General features: G+C 35.9%; 2 protein-coding genes across 3 annotated transcripts; one reads left to right on the top strand and one right to left on the bottom strand.

Moving 5' to 3' along the window:
* Positions 1–2,993: 2,993 nt before the first annotated feature.
* On the bottom strand, positions 2,994–4,394 carry LOC122300708 (protein FAR-RED ELONGATED HYPOCOTYL 3-like). The gene is made up of 3 exons (XM_043111550.1): positions 4,269–4,394; positions 4,054–4,130; positions 2,994–3,537 (listed from the first exon to the last, which is right to left on the bottom strand). Exons 1-3 carry the CDS (start codon positions 4,392–4,394, stop codon positions 2,994–2,996), a joined length of 747 nt encoding a protein of 248 aa, XP_042967484.1.
* Positions 4,395–8,781: 4,387 nt separating this feature from the next.
* LOC122279982 (40S ribosomal protein SA-like) lies at positions 8,782–11,151 on the top strand. Of its 2 annotated transcripts, none has more exons than XM_043090922.1 (5): positions 8,782–9,047; positions 9,503–9,765; positions 10,013–10,210; positions 10,300–10,510; positions 10,790–11,151. In XM_043090922.1, exons 1-5 carry the CDS (start codon positions 8,903–8,905, stop codon positions 10,876–10,878), a joined length of 906 nt encoding a protein of 301 aa, XP_042946856.1. In that variant the 5' UTR covers positions 8,782–8,902; the 3' UTR covers positions 10,879–11,151. The 2 variants fall into 2 exon arrangements, with proteins under 2 accessions (XP_042946856.1, XP_042946846.1); XM_043090912.1 differs by having other exon boundaries at positions 8,784–9,047; positions 10,784–11,151.
* Positions 11,152–12,387: the final 1,236 nt, after the last annotated feature.

Here is a 12,387-nt window from a genome sequence, read left to right as displayed (position 1 = left end):
TTTTACAAAAAGATTAATATTGATCATATTATCTTTTTACAATTAAAAAAATGAAATATATAATTAGATGGAAAACTGGAACTTTGATTAAATGATACTAATATATTCCATATCATTATTCCACAACAAGATCTAGGTAACTCAAGATCTTATAAATGCGTATCATGGCATACATTAAAAGTACTCTAGAATACAAGATCGAATTTTTAATGATTTTAATTCACAAGATAAGTGATACCATTAGTTAATATCACAATATTTGAGCTTAAAATGAAATTTTAATTCGATCTTAACGAGTGAATTCCAATATTCTTCATGATCTACTTAGTTAAAGTTTAAAAAACGAAATGGATTGATGTACGAAATCATTCATGCATGCATATATCATCAGTTTTCCAAGTTCCTTACATATATCTATATAATTCCATGCACTAGTTTACGCAACGCACACCAACCTCGTCTTGTTGATATAATTAATAATGTAGTACTAGGAGCTCCACTCATTTCATATAATCAGAACCTCATTCAAGTACTACCTGATTTAACTGTAATAAAATATAATCAAGCAACACTTCATTCCATTGCATATAAATAACATGCTACCTACTTCACAAGTATTAATTAACACTTACAACTCAAAATACAACCATGGAATGAAATACACTAATTCAATTTCCATCCTCAAAACAACAATGTTACATCTCTAACTTGAGTGTAAACAAATACACCAACAAAAGACAAAACTATCATTCAAAAGTATTTCCATAAATCTTCAAGGTTGTAACTGTCCAAAGTGTTGTCCAATTCCATTTTGTACAAATATACATCATTAATTTTGTAGAAAAAACATAGAAAAATATGTGAGGGACTTAATTAATTCTCCATTAAAGTTCCACTAAGAAAAATAAAACATGTCTTACCAACACCTGTAATTCCATACTTGTGCATAAAGTAATTAAACAACATTAATTACACTTTCTTGAGTCTCAATGACTATTTATCCAATCAGGCCACTTGATTACGCCCAAAAAATAACGCGGTAGTTGTAGCACAGCTTTGGGGTGTCGATTCCACAAGGAGATAAATTAAAAGAATAGCAAGGGGAACAAAGAAACTAAAGAAAAATATTAAATAAGAAATGAAGAACAAAGATTAATTTTAAATGTAAATTAAAGTGAAGCAAAATGATTAACGGAAAAAATACTTAAATTTGACAAACAGTAGAGTGTCAGGAATCCCTTACACAAATCCGGTATTTTAATTATTCTTAATTTATTGGATAACTCAATTAGGAACTCAATTCCCGAAATTTCCAATCGGAAGGTATAGATTTATAAACCAAAATTAAATCAAATTTAACCATTTAAAAAAAAATCATTCACCACTTTTAAAATACGTAAATTACTACCCCTATTGAGAAAATCTAATGACGACAATATACTTAGGGAGCAATATTGCAGCAAAAAACTAAATCAATATAGATAAATAATTGATCCAAATATAATCAAAGAACTAATCCATTCAATAGAAAAAGCATGACTGAATCCATAACAGAATAAATTCTATGATTATTCGGAGAAGAAAACATCAACGATGAATTGAAAATGATAAAACAAAAGAGTTTTAGAAATTGAAAATCAAATACATGAATTAAAAATAAATTAGAAATATCATCTAATGTGCAAGTTCATCCCTAACCCTACTTGAGAATTTAGTTACCCATAAATATACTGGACAACAAAAATCTCTAGAGAAAACTGAAGCGAACGGTGGCCATGGAAGTGATTTTCTCATCTCTTTAGATCTGCCTCTTGTGCCTCTCCTCCCTTCCATTTCGTGCTAATGATATGCTTATATAGGGTAGGAAAGAAACCCTAATGTCCTCTTAATTTCCGCATAAAAAAATCGCCTAAATTTTAGGACTTATCTTGACAGTCACGTACGTCCTTCAGGAGTTTGAATTTGAAAATCCTTATTAGAGACAAAGTTATAACTATTTAAGATAGCTTTCTAATGCATCAAGAATCGTATCAATCCAATATGTGAATAAAAAGATATAGTCAACAGACTAAAATATGTCCAGACTGTCTCTTAACGAATTTCGGACTTATACTTCTTGTGGTTTCATTTTGTGATTTTTTTTCTTTTTTTTTTTCTTCCAAATTGCTCTCAAACCCCATTAATGTCCCCATTTGAATTTGACTGTGCTTCACTTGCTCTTTTATAAACTCTGAAATTAGACATAAAAAAACTGTTTAGGAGTATTCCAACGTAAATAGAAATTCAATTTAAGAATACACATTAATTCCTATGATTGCTATTCACATTTTAGCATTTTAGTCTAATAATAGGGTATTTAGAGTGCACTTTTGCACACTCATCACCACTTAACTCCAAAACTTCGACTGTGTTTCCATGCATCTAAATAGTACAAACAAACTATAAGTAAGTTCAACTATAATTCTATATAAGCATACTATTAAAAATTACATAGTAGGTACAAACAAACCTGAATGGGAAGGCTCTCTTCAGTCTCAACCACTACTTGGGGAAATAGATTCCTGCGCATGTCAACGACTTGTGTATGTCCTCCACGCGGCTACAAATCAATAGTAAAATAACCACATTAAAATCTAACCAACAATTGCAAAAGATAAGTGAAATTGAAATTATAAGCAATGTGATTACGGTGTGTACTTGTCTACATTTTTCCTTCTGAATAGCTCTCTTCAGAGTGGGTTTGTACAATCCCTCCATCCTTCCTGCTCTCCTTAACGATGGCGGTCTGCCTTTGCCTCTCACAACAATGGGATTGAGTACTTTCATTGAACTCCCAGTCGTAGTCGTGTTGACAGTAGGGATTGCGACCAAGTAATCCGGGGGCGGCTTGTTGCTATTGTAGACAAGGTTCATTTCATGTAACTTTTCAATCATATCCTCCATATGCTCATCACATGACGCAGCATTTGTTGTGACATCATAACATATCTTGATTATTCGTGAATGCGCACTTCCTGCCTCGCCACAACTCCATCATAACTACTTTGGATAACAACATATCTCCTTTTAATATCTTTTCTCCATCGGTCCAATATGTATTTTTCTGGCAACGAACAGATACGATTAAACCTGAAAACAACAAACACATGTCTATACAATATCCCTCTCATCTCAAACAATCCACATGTACACTTCATCTCGCACTCAGCCTCATTGAAGTAGACAGAATGGGTAACATCATTTATGAATGTCTCAACATGAACTTCGTCTTCTACATGATACGTTGAAATTACACCCTCATTTTTGTATAGAACTAGAAGACAACTGACCATTCCCATTACTTCTTGTTGAACCTCTCTAAATTTCGAGTTCATGTATAACTCTTGAAATACTTTCTCATGATAATTGGTAGAGACGACGGGAATTGTTGCATTGAATGAGTGGAAGTCTACCTCATTTTCATTCTCAATCTTCTTCCTCAATGCATTGTCGAACTGATTCACAAACTCTTTTGAGTTTGTCCGTGCATGAACATACCTGTCAAAGAATGCATTCATACTCTCGCTGCATTGGGTCATACTCAGCCTAGCCCAAAAGCAATCTTTCAGGAATACTGGAGCCCAATACATATGATCGGTGTATAAACTTTGCAACCAAGCATGTTCCTGTAAGTTATATGTCGTAATTAACACTTCCTAACATTTCTCAAACTTCTCAATTGTTTGAGAGTTATACACACACTTTAGCAATTGGCTCTTCAACCCCGTTTTGTATGCAATATAGGATCCGAGTTTCTCAAGTACTTTTTTTAATACATGCCACAAACAAAATCTATGTCGAGTGTTAGGAAATATGAGTGCAATCGCATTTTTCATAACTCTATCTTGGTTTGTGATAATAGTTTTCGGAGCGATACCATCTATACATGTCAACCATGTCTGAAACAACTGTGTAAATGTTTCTACATCCTCACTGCCAATCAATCATGCGCCCAAAAGGATTGATTGATCGTGGTGGTTTACACCCATAAACGGTGCAAATGGCATCCCATACCTGTTTATCAAATACATGGTATCGAATGTGACTACATCACCAAAGTATTTGTAGGCCACCCTACTTCGTGCATCAGCCTAAAAAACATTTCTCAACCTACACACATCATAATCCAAATCAATCAATGTGAAAAAACCATCATTTTTGTATTGAATCCTAGCAAAATACTCTCAAAGGGCTTAAGGGCCACCTTTCCCAAGTCACAGATGGCTTGCCTTGTCGATGTAATTACGACAATCTTTTTTTAAGAATGACAAGTTCTCAAATCCACCCACTTCTTGCACAAGAGCGGCGAAACTCTTATTCATTCGAATGCCAGCCTGATCATTTATATCTAACATTCTCTTTATAGATTCGCTCACTTCTCTATTGCAACAAAAAACCTTGATTTTTGTGGACTGAGACCGTCATTGTGGGAATTGTGAACTGTTAACACTTTTAGCACCCCATCAATGAATGTAGCATTGAGCTTTGCTTTACAATCTGTCTTTGATGTTGGACGTGGCCTCAACATTTGATGTCTAGTTTTGTGCCTTCCCACCATGAGAGCAACCTAGTGTGATATATTTGAGACTCCCATCTGCTTCCCGCTTACTTCTCTGCGTCATTATCCTGAAACCACAGTGTTTCCCATAACTCTTATAATAAGAAACTAAATCTTCTTTAGATTTAAAAACCATCCCCAACTTGGGCTCCTCAATGCTATAACCCCCATCAGTATGCATTCTATTTTGTGTCCCGAAGTCATCTCCATCATTGGATTCACCAGTATTACAGTCAGAGGGAGATAAAGTTTTGGCTTCCTTGGACTCAGGTGCCCCCATTATTGTCTCTTTAACATGGCTTGAGCTTGCAGTGTGTACACCAATCGGCAGGCTAATTGAAGAGTCAAATGGGGACACAACATTTCCCTGCAATTTACAACAATAAAAATCCATGTATAAATCAATATAAGCAAGATTCAAATGAACAAACAACATAAGGGATGAACTCATAACCTGACTAGTCCATGTAGATGGGTTGCCATCGGAGCAAATGGTGGTAACCAACCAAAAAAAGGTGTTGGTATCACCTAATAAGATATAAACCAAACAAAAAGAAATGATTTTTTTTTAAACAATAAAAAGCTAAACGAACATGAATTAATATTGTGGATACCTGGGTTGCTAGAATATTTGATAGATTTGTGGTAGGAGGTGTTGAGAAATGTGGATAAAATGATATTTGTATCACCTAAGATATAAACAGTCAGCACAATGAACCTTAACAAAATTAAAAATTATAGACATCAAACAGTGTAACTAGATTTGAAATAATATTTTAAAAACTTGGGTTTGTGGAATATTTGATGGATTTATGGTAGGAGGTGACATACGCGAAAAAACCCTAAACCCTAAACCCTAAACCCTAAACCCTAGTGTGCTCAGCATGCTCTTTCCATTTTTCTATCTGGAGAATAATTTTTGGAAGCGATTATAACCATAATATACTAGGCAAACAATCAAGAAAGAGGCGAAGAGAAAAAACTATTGATTATAAATATACTGGCCAAATATCTGATCAGTAGTCCTCATAAAAGAAAAGAAAAAATATTTGTCCTAAATTTATTAAGGGTTTAATGTTTAATTGACTTTTTAGATTTTAAAATCTAGAGAAACGAAAGGTGAAGTTGTCGTGTAGAAGAATCATACACACTTGTAGCCTTTGATGATAGTCTAGATCAGTGCAAAATTAAAAATAGGTGGTGGGTTATTATATTAATATTAGATATAAAGAAAGGGGGGCTCATTTTGAAGAATGGAACATAAAGATATGAAGTAAAATATTGTCTGGTAAAAAAGACACATGCTACTGTCCATTTCAAAGCTGGTTTCTTTATTCAAGTAATGCAAATCTTGTATATAATGGATGATGATGCTGACTGCATACCTCCCTCATCTTTGATTGATGAGTCTGCGTGAACAATGTTATAAAGATATTCCTCTACTTCTCATTGAAAAGCTATCAAGCATTATTCCCCCCCTTCCCAAGATTTCAGTGCAATAATCTTGGAGTTGGAAGTAAGAAATTAAATTGACTCTCAAAGTAAGAAAGTAATGTTTCCAGCTTTAATAAATCATGACACCTAATTATGAAACTGCATGCATGCATGCATACGCATGTTCCTAAAACACATGGCAAATTGATGGACATGTGCACCTAATTATTAGCTGCTTTCAATGTTCATAAGGCTTTGCTACATACAGTCGGCAAATGTAGTCGGCGTGCAGTCGGCTGTACGGAATGAATAAAAAAAAAATTATAAATTTTTTTTTATATTCAGGGGGACCTACATGAATAAAAAAAAAATTATAAAAATAATTTTTTTTTCATGTAGGTCCCGTATTAATTCATTTTTTTACAGTCGACTGTACGCCGACTGCATCTGCCGACTGCAAAAAGTATTTCTCATGTTCATATAGTGAAGTTTTAACACACTTCCATGTTTATTGAAGTACTTTTATCTCTCTCCTCTTTGAATTTGCTGTAATTTAATAATTTTGACTTATAATTGCTAACTAAGTTTTAGTTCCCCCTCCTTACAAGAGTACTGGCGAAGTGAAAGCCTCAGTACAAAATAGATATTCTATGCTATTTTGTGAGTATTGATTGTATTTCCATTACTGCATAGGCCTTATTCAAATACAATTGCAACATCATATATATACTGACAAGGATCAACTAGTTATACCAGCAAATTTGCTAATGGAACCGATCGAGTAAAATTCAATGAATTTGCATTATATTAAATGTACCTGTACCAATATTCCAGTATGCCTAGCTACTTCTACAAATTCAATTCCTAGGCCTTCACAAATTCCTTGAAAAGTGTTGAATATTGAAAGGGTAAAGAGAAAGAAAACCTCATGGAGTACAGTGATCAACTTCTTTGGTGACTAAAATTTTGCAAGTTTTCAACCCCTAGCTAGCTGCATCCACCATATTCCCAAAATTTAATACCCTGCAATCAACAAGAAAATAAAATAAGGGGAAAATTTTATTCAAAATATCAACCTCTACTATTTGATCCAACAAATTTTGGGAAAGCAATCATTAACTAAGTTGGTGTTGTTTGGAGTTACTTCAAAGGAATAGTTACTCGTGATTGATGCTTCCTCAATGCATTATAATTGGAGTTGAATAATACATACTGTTATAGCTATCTAAAATGTACTGTGATTTATTCTATAAAATATAAGAAAGATGATAGAACAAGGACAAGTTTGGCATTCAGATCTTCTACTTCTAGATGCTGATATTTCTTAAATCTGCTAGCCAGCTTTTTTTTTTGATAAGTTAAATCTGCTAGCTACCTATAAGCAGATCGAATCAAGTTTGGGACATGAAGCTGTTAGCTAGCTATAAGCTAAATCAAATTAACAATCTAATTTGCATCCTGATGATCATTTTCAACTACTACTTCTTCGACCCAATTTTCCAATGTCACTGTAATGGTGTAATCGATTGGAAAATATTTTGCATCATCCCAGATATTAGTTAGCTTAGGCCTCTGTTAACTAGACATGGACGTTAAGAATTTTTTTTCTTTGCCATAATGAATTATGAGCATCACCTCGCTAGATGAAGAAACAAGCAGTTCAAGGCTCAACACCAACTCAAGACGAAACTTAATCCCAGAAACAAACAACATAAATTTACAGTTTAGATATCAACAAGCACATAATGTTGGCCTAAGCTAACATTATATGTATATACAAACTAATCCAAAATCACAAAGATATATATATATATATAGAGAGAGAGAGAGAGAGAGAGAGAGAGAGAGAGAGAGAGAGAGAGAGAGAGAGAGAGAGAGAGAGAGAGAGAGAGAGAGAGAGAGAGAGAGAGAGAGAGAGAGAGAGATGCCGATGGCTTGCTAAGAATGATTTGGGGCTTTGGCTACGGGGGAATGGAGAATGCGTCGTGATTTGGGGCTAGGGTTGACAGATTGAAGAAAAGACGAGACTGTTAAGACTAGATACGATGGCTTGCTGACAACGTTGAGGAGTGGGGAGGAGCTGCCGTCCCACGATGACAACCCAATGTTCACATCGATGCCGGAGGAAAGCAGGCGACTACGGATTCGAGAGAGAAGTGCGTGGCAGAGGACAACAGGTGGCTTGCTGAAGACGTCGAGGAACGGCACAAGAGATCGTCAATGGCCTCGTTTTGCTGGCTGCGAAACCCAAATCCGGTGTCCAGACGTGCCGGTGGCGACAGAACCTTGCCCAGATGTCTCGGTGGTGAGAGAGTCGTGCTCAGACATGCTAATGGCAGAGACGTGCCGGTGCACAGCCGTGTCGATGGTGGAGATGAAAGGGGCTGGATTACGTTGCGTTGCCTTCTTCGTTCATGTGTTGAGTGGGCTTGCCTTCTTCGTTCGTGCATTGAGCGGGAAACAGAGCTTTCCTTCTTGAAGTCAACAACATACGATAATTTATTAAAGAGAAATGCTAAGTATTTTTTTTTTAACATATCAAATTATATTTTAGATTAGTTCGATTAATTTTTTTAATATATAATTAATTTCCATAAAAAATTTCTCAAAAATATCTGAACATAAGATTTTTATTTACTAAACTACCTGCCAGGTCAGCAAGGACTGTACAAGGGTGCACGAAATGGACTTTCCGTAGCATTACTCGTTAATAGGGTTTCAATACGTTAAGATACAAATTCGTTTAAGGACAATTAGGGTTTTAGCAACGTATAAATTCCATAATTGGCGTTTCTTCAAGCTCCCTCGTTTTCTCTCCCACCAAATAAAGGCGGCTAGGTTCTTCTGTGCTTCTCCTCCTCTCCTCGAAGCATGGCTAACAACGCAGCCGCCCCAGCTCGTCAGCTTTCTCAAAAGGAGGCTGACATTCAGATGATGTTGGCCGCCGAGGTCCATCTGGGCACCAAGAATTGTGATTTCCAGATGGAACGCTACGTCTTCAAGCGCCGTAACGATGGTATTTATCGTTTCATTTCTCAGATCGGGCACTTTCTTTCCCTCATGCCTGTGTCGTAGTGTCGTCGAGCATTGAGAAATTTGAATTGGAAGTGAAAAAAAGAATGGGTTTCGAGTTTTTTTTTTCAATTATTTTGGTTTTATTTCAAATGATTGTAAAGGAAGGTGGGAATGATGGCCTCTTTTTTTTTTTTTTCTTTCTGCGTTTTGTTTTTGGATCATCGAACAGGAAATTTGTGGTTTTGTTGGGCTTTTTTGAGAGATCTAATATGCTGAATGGCTTGTTCGTGTTTTTTGTACTGATTTATGTTTTCTGTACGCATATATATTTTCTCGTATGAGTTATTAAGCGAAGAACGTAATGCGTTCCATCTCTGTATTTGTGAAAATTTCATTTACATGCGTTGGTTACAGGTGAAATTTTCTAGCATTACGAAACGGTGTTTTGATGCTTAGGTATATACATAATCAACCTTGGAAAGACATGGGAAAAGCTTCAGCTGGCAGCCCGGGTTATTGTTGCAATTGAGAATCCTCAGGACATCATAGTACAGTCTGCAAGACCTTACGGTCAGAGAGCAGTCCTTAAGTTTGCTCAGTACACCGGTGCCCATGCAATTGCTGGAAGGCACACACCCGGTACGTTCACCAACCAGCTGCAGACGTCGTTCAATGAACCCCGTCTCCTCATACTTACCGATCCAAGGACAGATCACCAGGTGAATGCTGCCTTCCTCATATTTAATGTGATGCCTAGTTTTTGGTTCTGTTACCGGTTGGAAATTTGTTTGAGATAAATTTTAATGTAGAAGTTACTTGCATAGAGTGTTGATATTTTGGATGTTGTTATATATTGGAGGATTTATTTACTGCCACGATCTTTTTGCATTAATTTTTCTTGTTCTGCATTTCTTTATCTCAATTTCTTTATCTCAATTTTTCCTCACCTTGAAAGGATGGTTGCAGCCTATTAAGGAAGCTGCTCTTGGAAATATCCCAACGATAGCTTTTTGTGACACTGATTCGCCAATGCGGTATGTTGATATTGGGATCCCTTCCAACAACAAGGGGAAGCATAGCATAGGATGTCTCTTTTGGCTGTTGGCAAGAATGGTTCTACAGATGCGTGGTACTATTCGTCCGGGGCACAAGTGGGATGTGATGGTGAGGAGGAAACTAGACGGCTTTGTTTGGTGGACTTTTGCTGAGAGCTAAATTGCTAATTAAAAAAAATTGGTCATCCTTATGTGCAGGTGGATTTGTTTTTCTACCGCGAGCCTGAGGAGGCTAAGCAACTAGAAGAAGAAGAAGCAGTTGCCATCCCAGATTATGGTCTTGCTGATTATTCTGCTGCTCCCCTTGCATCTGATCACTGGCCAGTTCAAGGTTCTGATGCCCAGTGGAACCCTGACGTTCAGCAACCTATTTCAGCAGTTCCTGCTGCTCCATGGGGCTCAGAGCCAGGTAGAACTAATTTACGTGCTTTTTGTGGTTTATTGAAATAAAATATTATATATCATTCTCTCCTTGTAGTGGTCCATCAAAAGATATTTCTATGTGATGGTGCTATTATATTTGCCAATTTCTAATGTGATTTTTTAACATATTTGACATGGTCATGTAAAGTATAATGATTTTGTGCAGTTGGTTTTGTACTTGCATTTGCGTACTTGGCACAGCATCTAATTTATTTGTTGAAATGCCTTTGTAAATCATTATCAACCCTTTTTCGTTCAGCTGCAGTCCCTTTAACAGGTGAATGGGATCCTATTCCGGCGCCAGCAGTGCCTGTTATTGAAGGTGCTCCTCCTGCTTCTTCAGATTGGGAGTGAATGGAGTTTGAAAGTGTTTTTTATTAAATTGCTGCATTTACAATTGTGAGTTAGTTTTTCTATCATTTTCAATTTTCTGTTGGGAAATGTCTTTATTGGCACATCTTAGTCTTGAGACTGAGTTCCTTCTATTTTTGAGTCTTTTGTTGCCGTTTTAAGGGAGATGCCTTGTTTTGATATATTTTAATACTGAATTTTTTTCCACCAGTGTAAGACTTGTTTTGCATGTCTTCTGAATGCAATTAATAGAAGGATGTAATTTTTCCGTACAAATTCAATTCTTTTGGAAAGGAAGAGTTAAAAGGCGGAGTTGATGCCTAGGCTTTTTTGAGAAGCTAAATAATATATCTAGTTATTTTAGAGCCTAAAATACTGGAAGGTTTGATGTGCCTGTGGTGTTTCTACATTTTTGTTAAAATATGGCACACTGGATTCTATTGAGGATCCATCTACTGTATTTTCGAGATGGACATTTTGAACGACTCTGATTGGCAGCTGAGTAGTGTTATTATTCATTTATTGTGTCAGTAGTTCTTCCTTCACCTCGAGGAGTAAGATAATAACATCTGGTCTCCCACTACGATTGGGTTACTTCATTGGTTTTGATTCAGATTCGCAGCCTAAACAGCTTGAGATGATTGGCAATTGTAGCTTGAAAGTTGGTATCGCCCCCCAACTTTTTAATATGATCGCCCAGAAAATAAACTCGTTTTGGGTGACCAGAAGTTATCATCTTACTCATCTTCTATCCATATAAACCTAACTATTTTAATATCGGCAGTTAGATCATCTGGTGCTTAGCCGCCCTAGCCTTGCTAAGACAAGGTTAAGGAAAATGAGGGGGTGAGTCTTGTTTGTCTGTGTTTGTGACTGTTCATATCAATGGCTTTTCATCAATCTTATAGGATGCAAGTTTAAGCCAGTCCTGTATATATGATATAAGTTTGATTGTAGGAGACAGACAACTTAATAGTTAAGCCAACCCTGTCTACATGACTGAAGTGTAGTTCCATTGTGGGTTTAGATCTGTTCTCTGAAGTGTAGTTCCAATCGATATGAAAGATAATTCGAATGTACGTTGGCCTGCAGTGGAGGAATATATTTATAGAACACTTGGTCACTAATGAATAATGTTAGATACAATCAATGAATTATGTAAGTACTGTGCACTCATTTTTTACAGTGAAATTTATCATTAAAAATTTTATTTTATTTGGTAGGTCTTATATTTGCTCACATTTTTTCAAGAGGAGTGTGTGATGCTTATACAAGACATGACTGCAACTATTATGTTTCATATAATAATGAATTTTTATTAACATCATTTCAACATTTTCTCAACTTCACTTAATGTAGCATCAAGTGATTGATTCACAAGTAGAATATAATAAATCTTAAATTTTTTAATAACACATTATGATGAGATTTAAAAATACTGGTAAAAGGAATGGTGATTAGAGAATGTAGGTGCCGAATCTCGTATTTGCTCCAAAATCGTATCCGTTAGGC

This window comes from Carya illinoinensis, chromosome 1, assembly GCF_018687715.1.
Source record: "Carya illinoinensis cultivar Pawnee chromosome 1, C.illinoinensisPawnee_v1, whole genome shotgun sequence".
Classification (NCBI taxonomy): Eukaryota; Viridiplantae; Streptophyta; class Magnoliopsida; order Fagales; family Juglandaceae; genus Carya; species Carya illinoinensis.
This window is presented reverse-complemented; position numbering and strand designations above follow the sequence as displayed.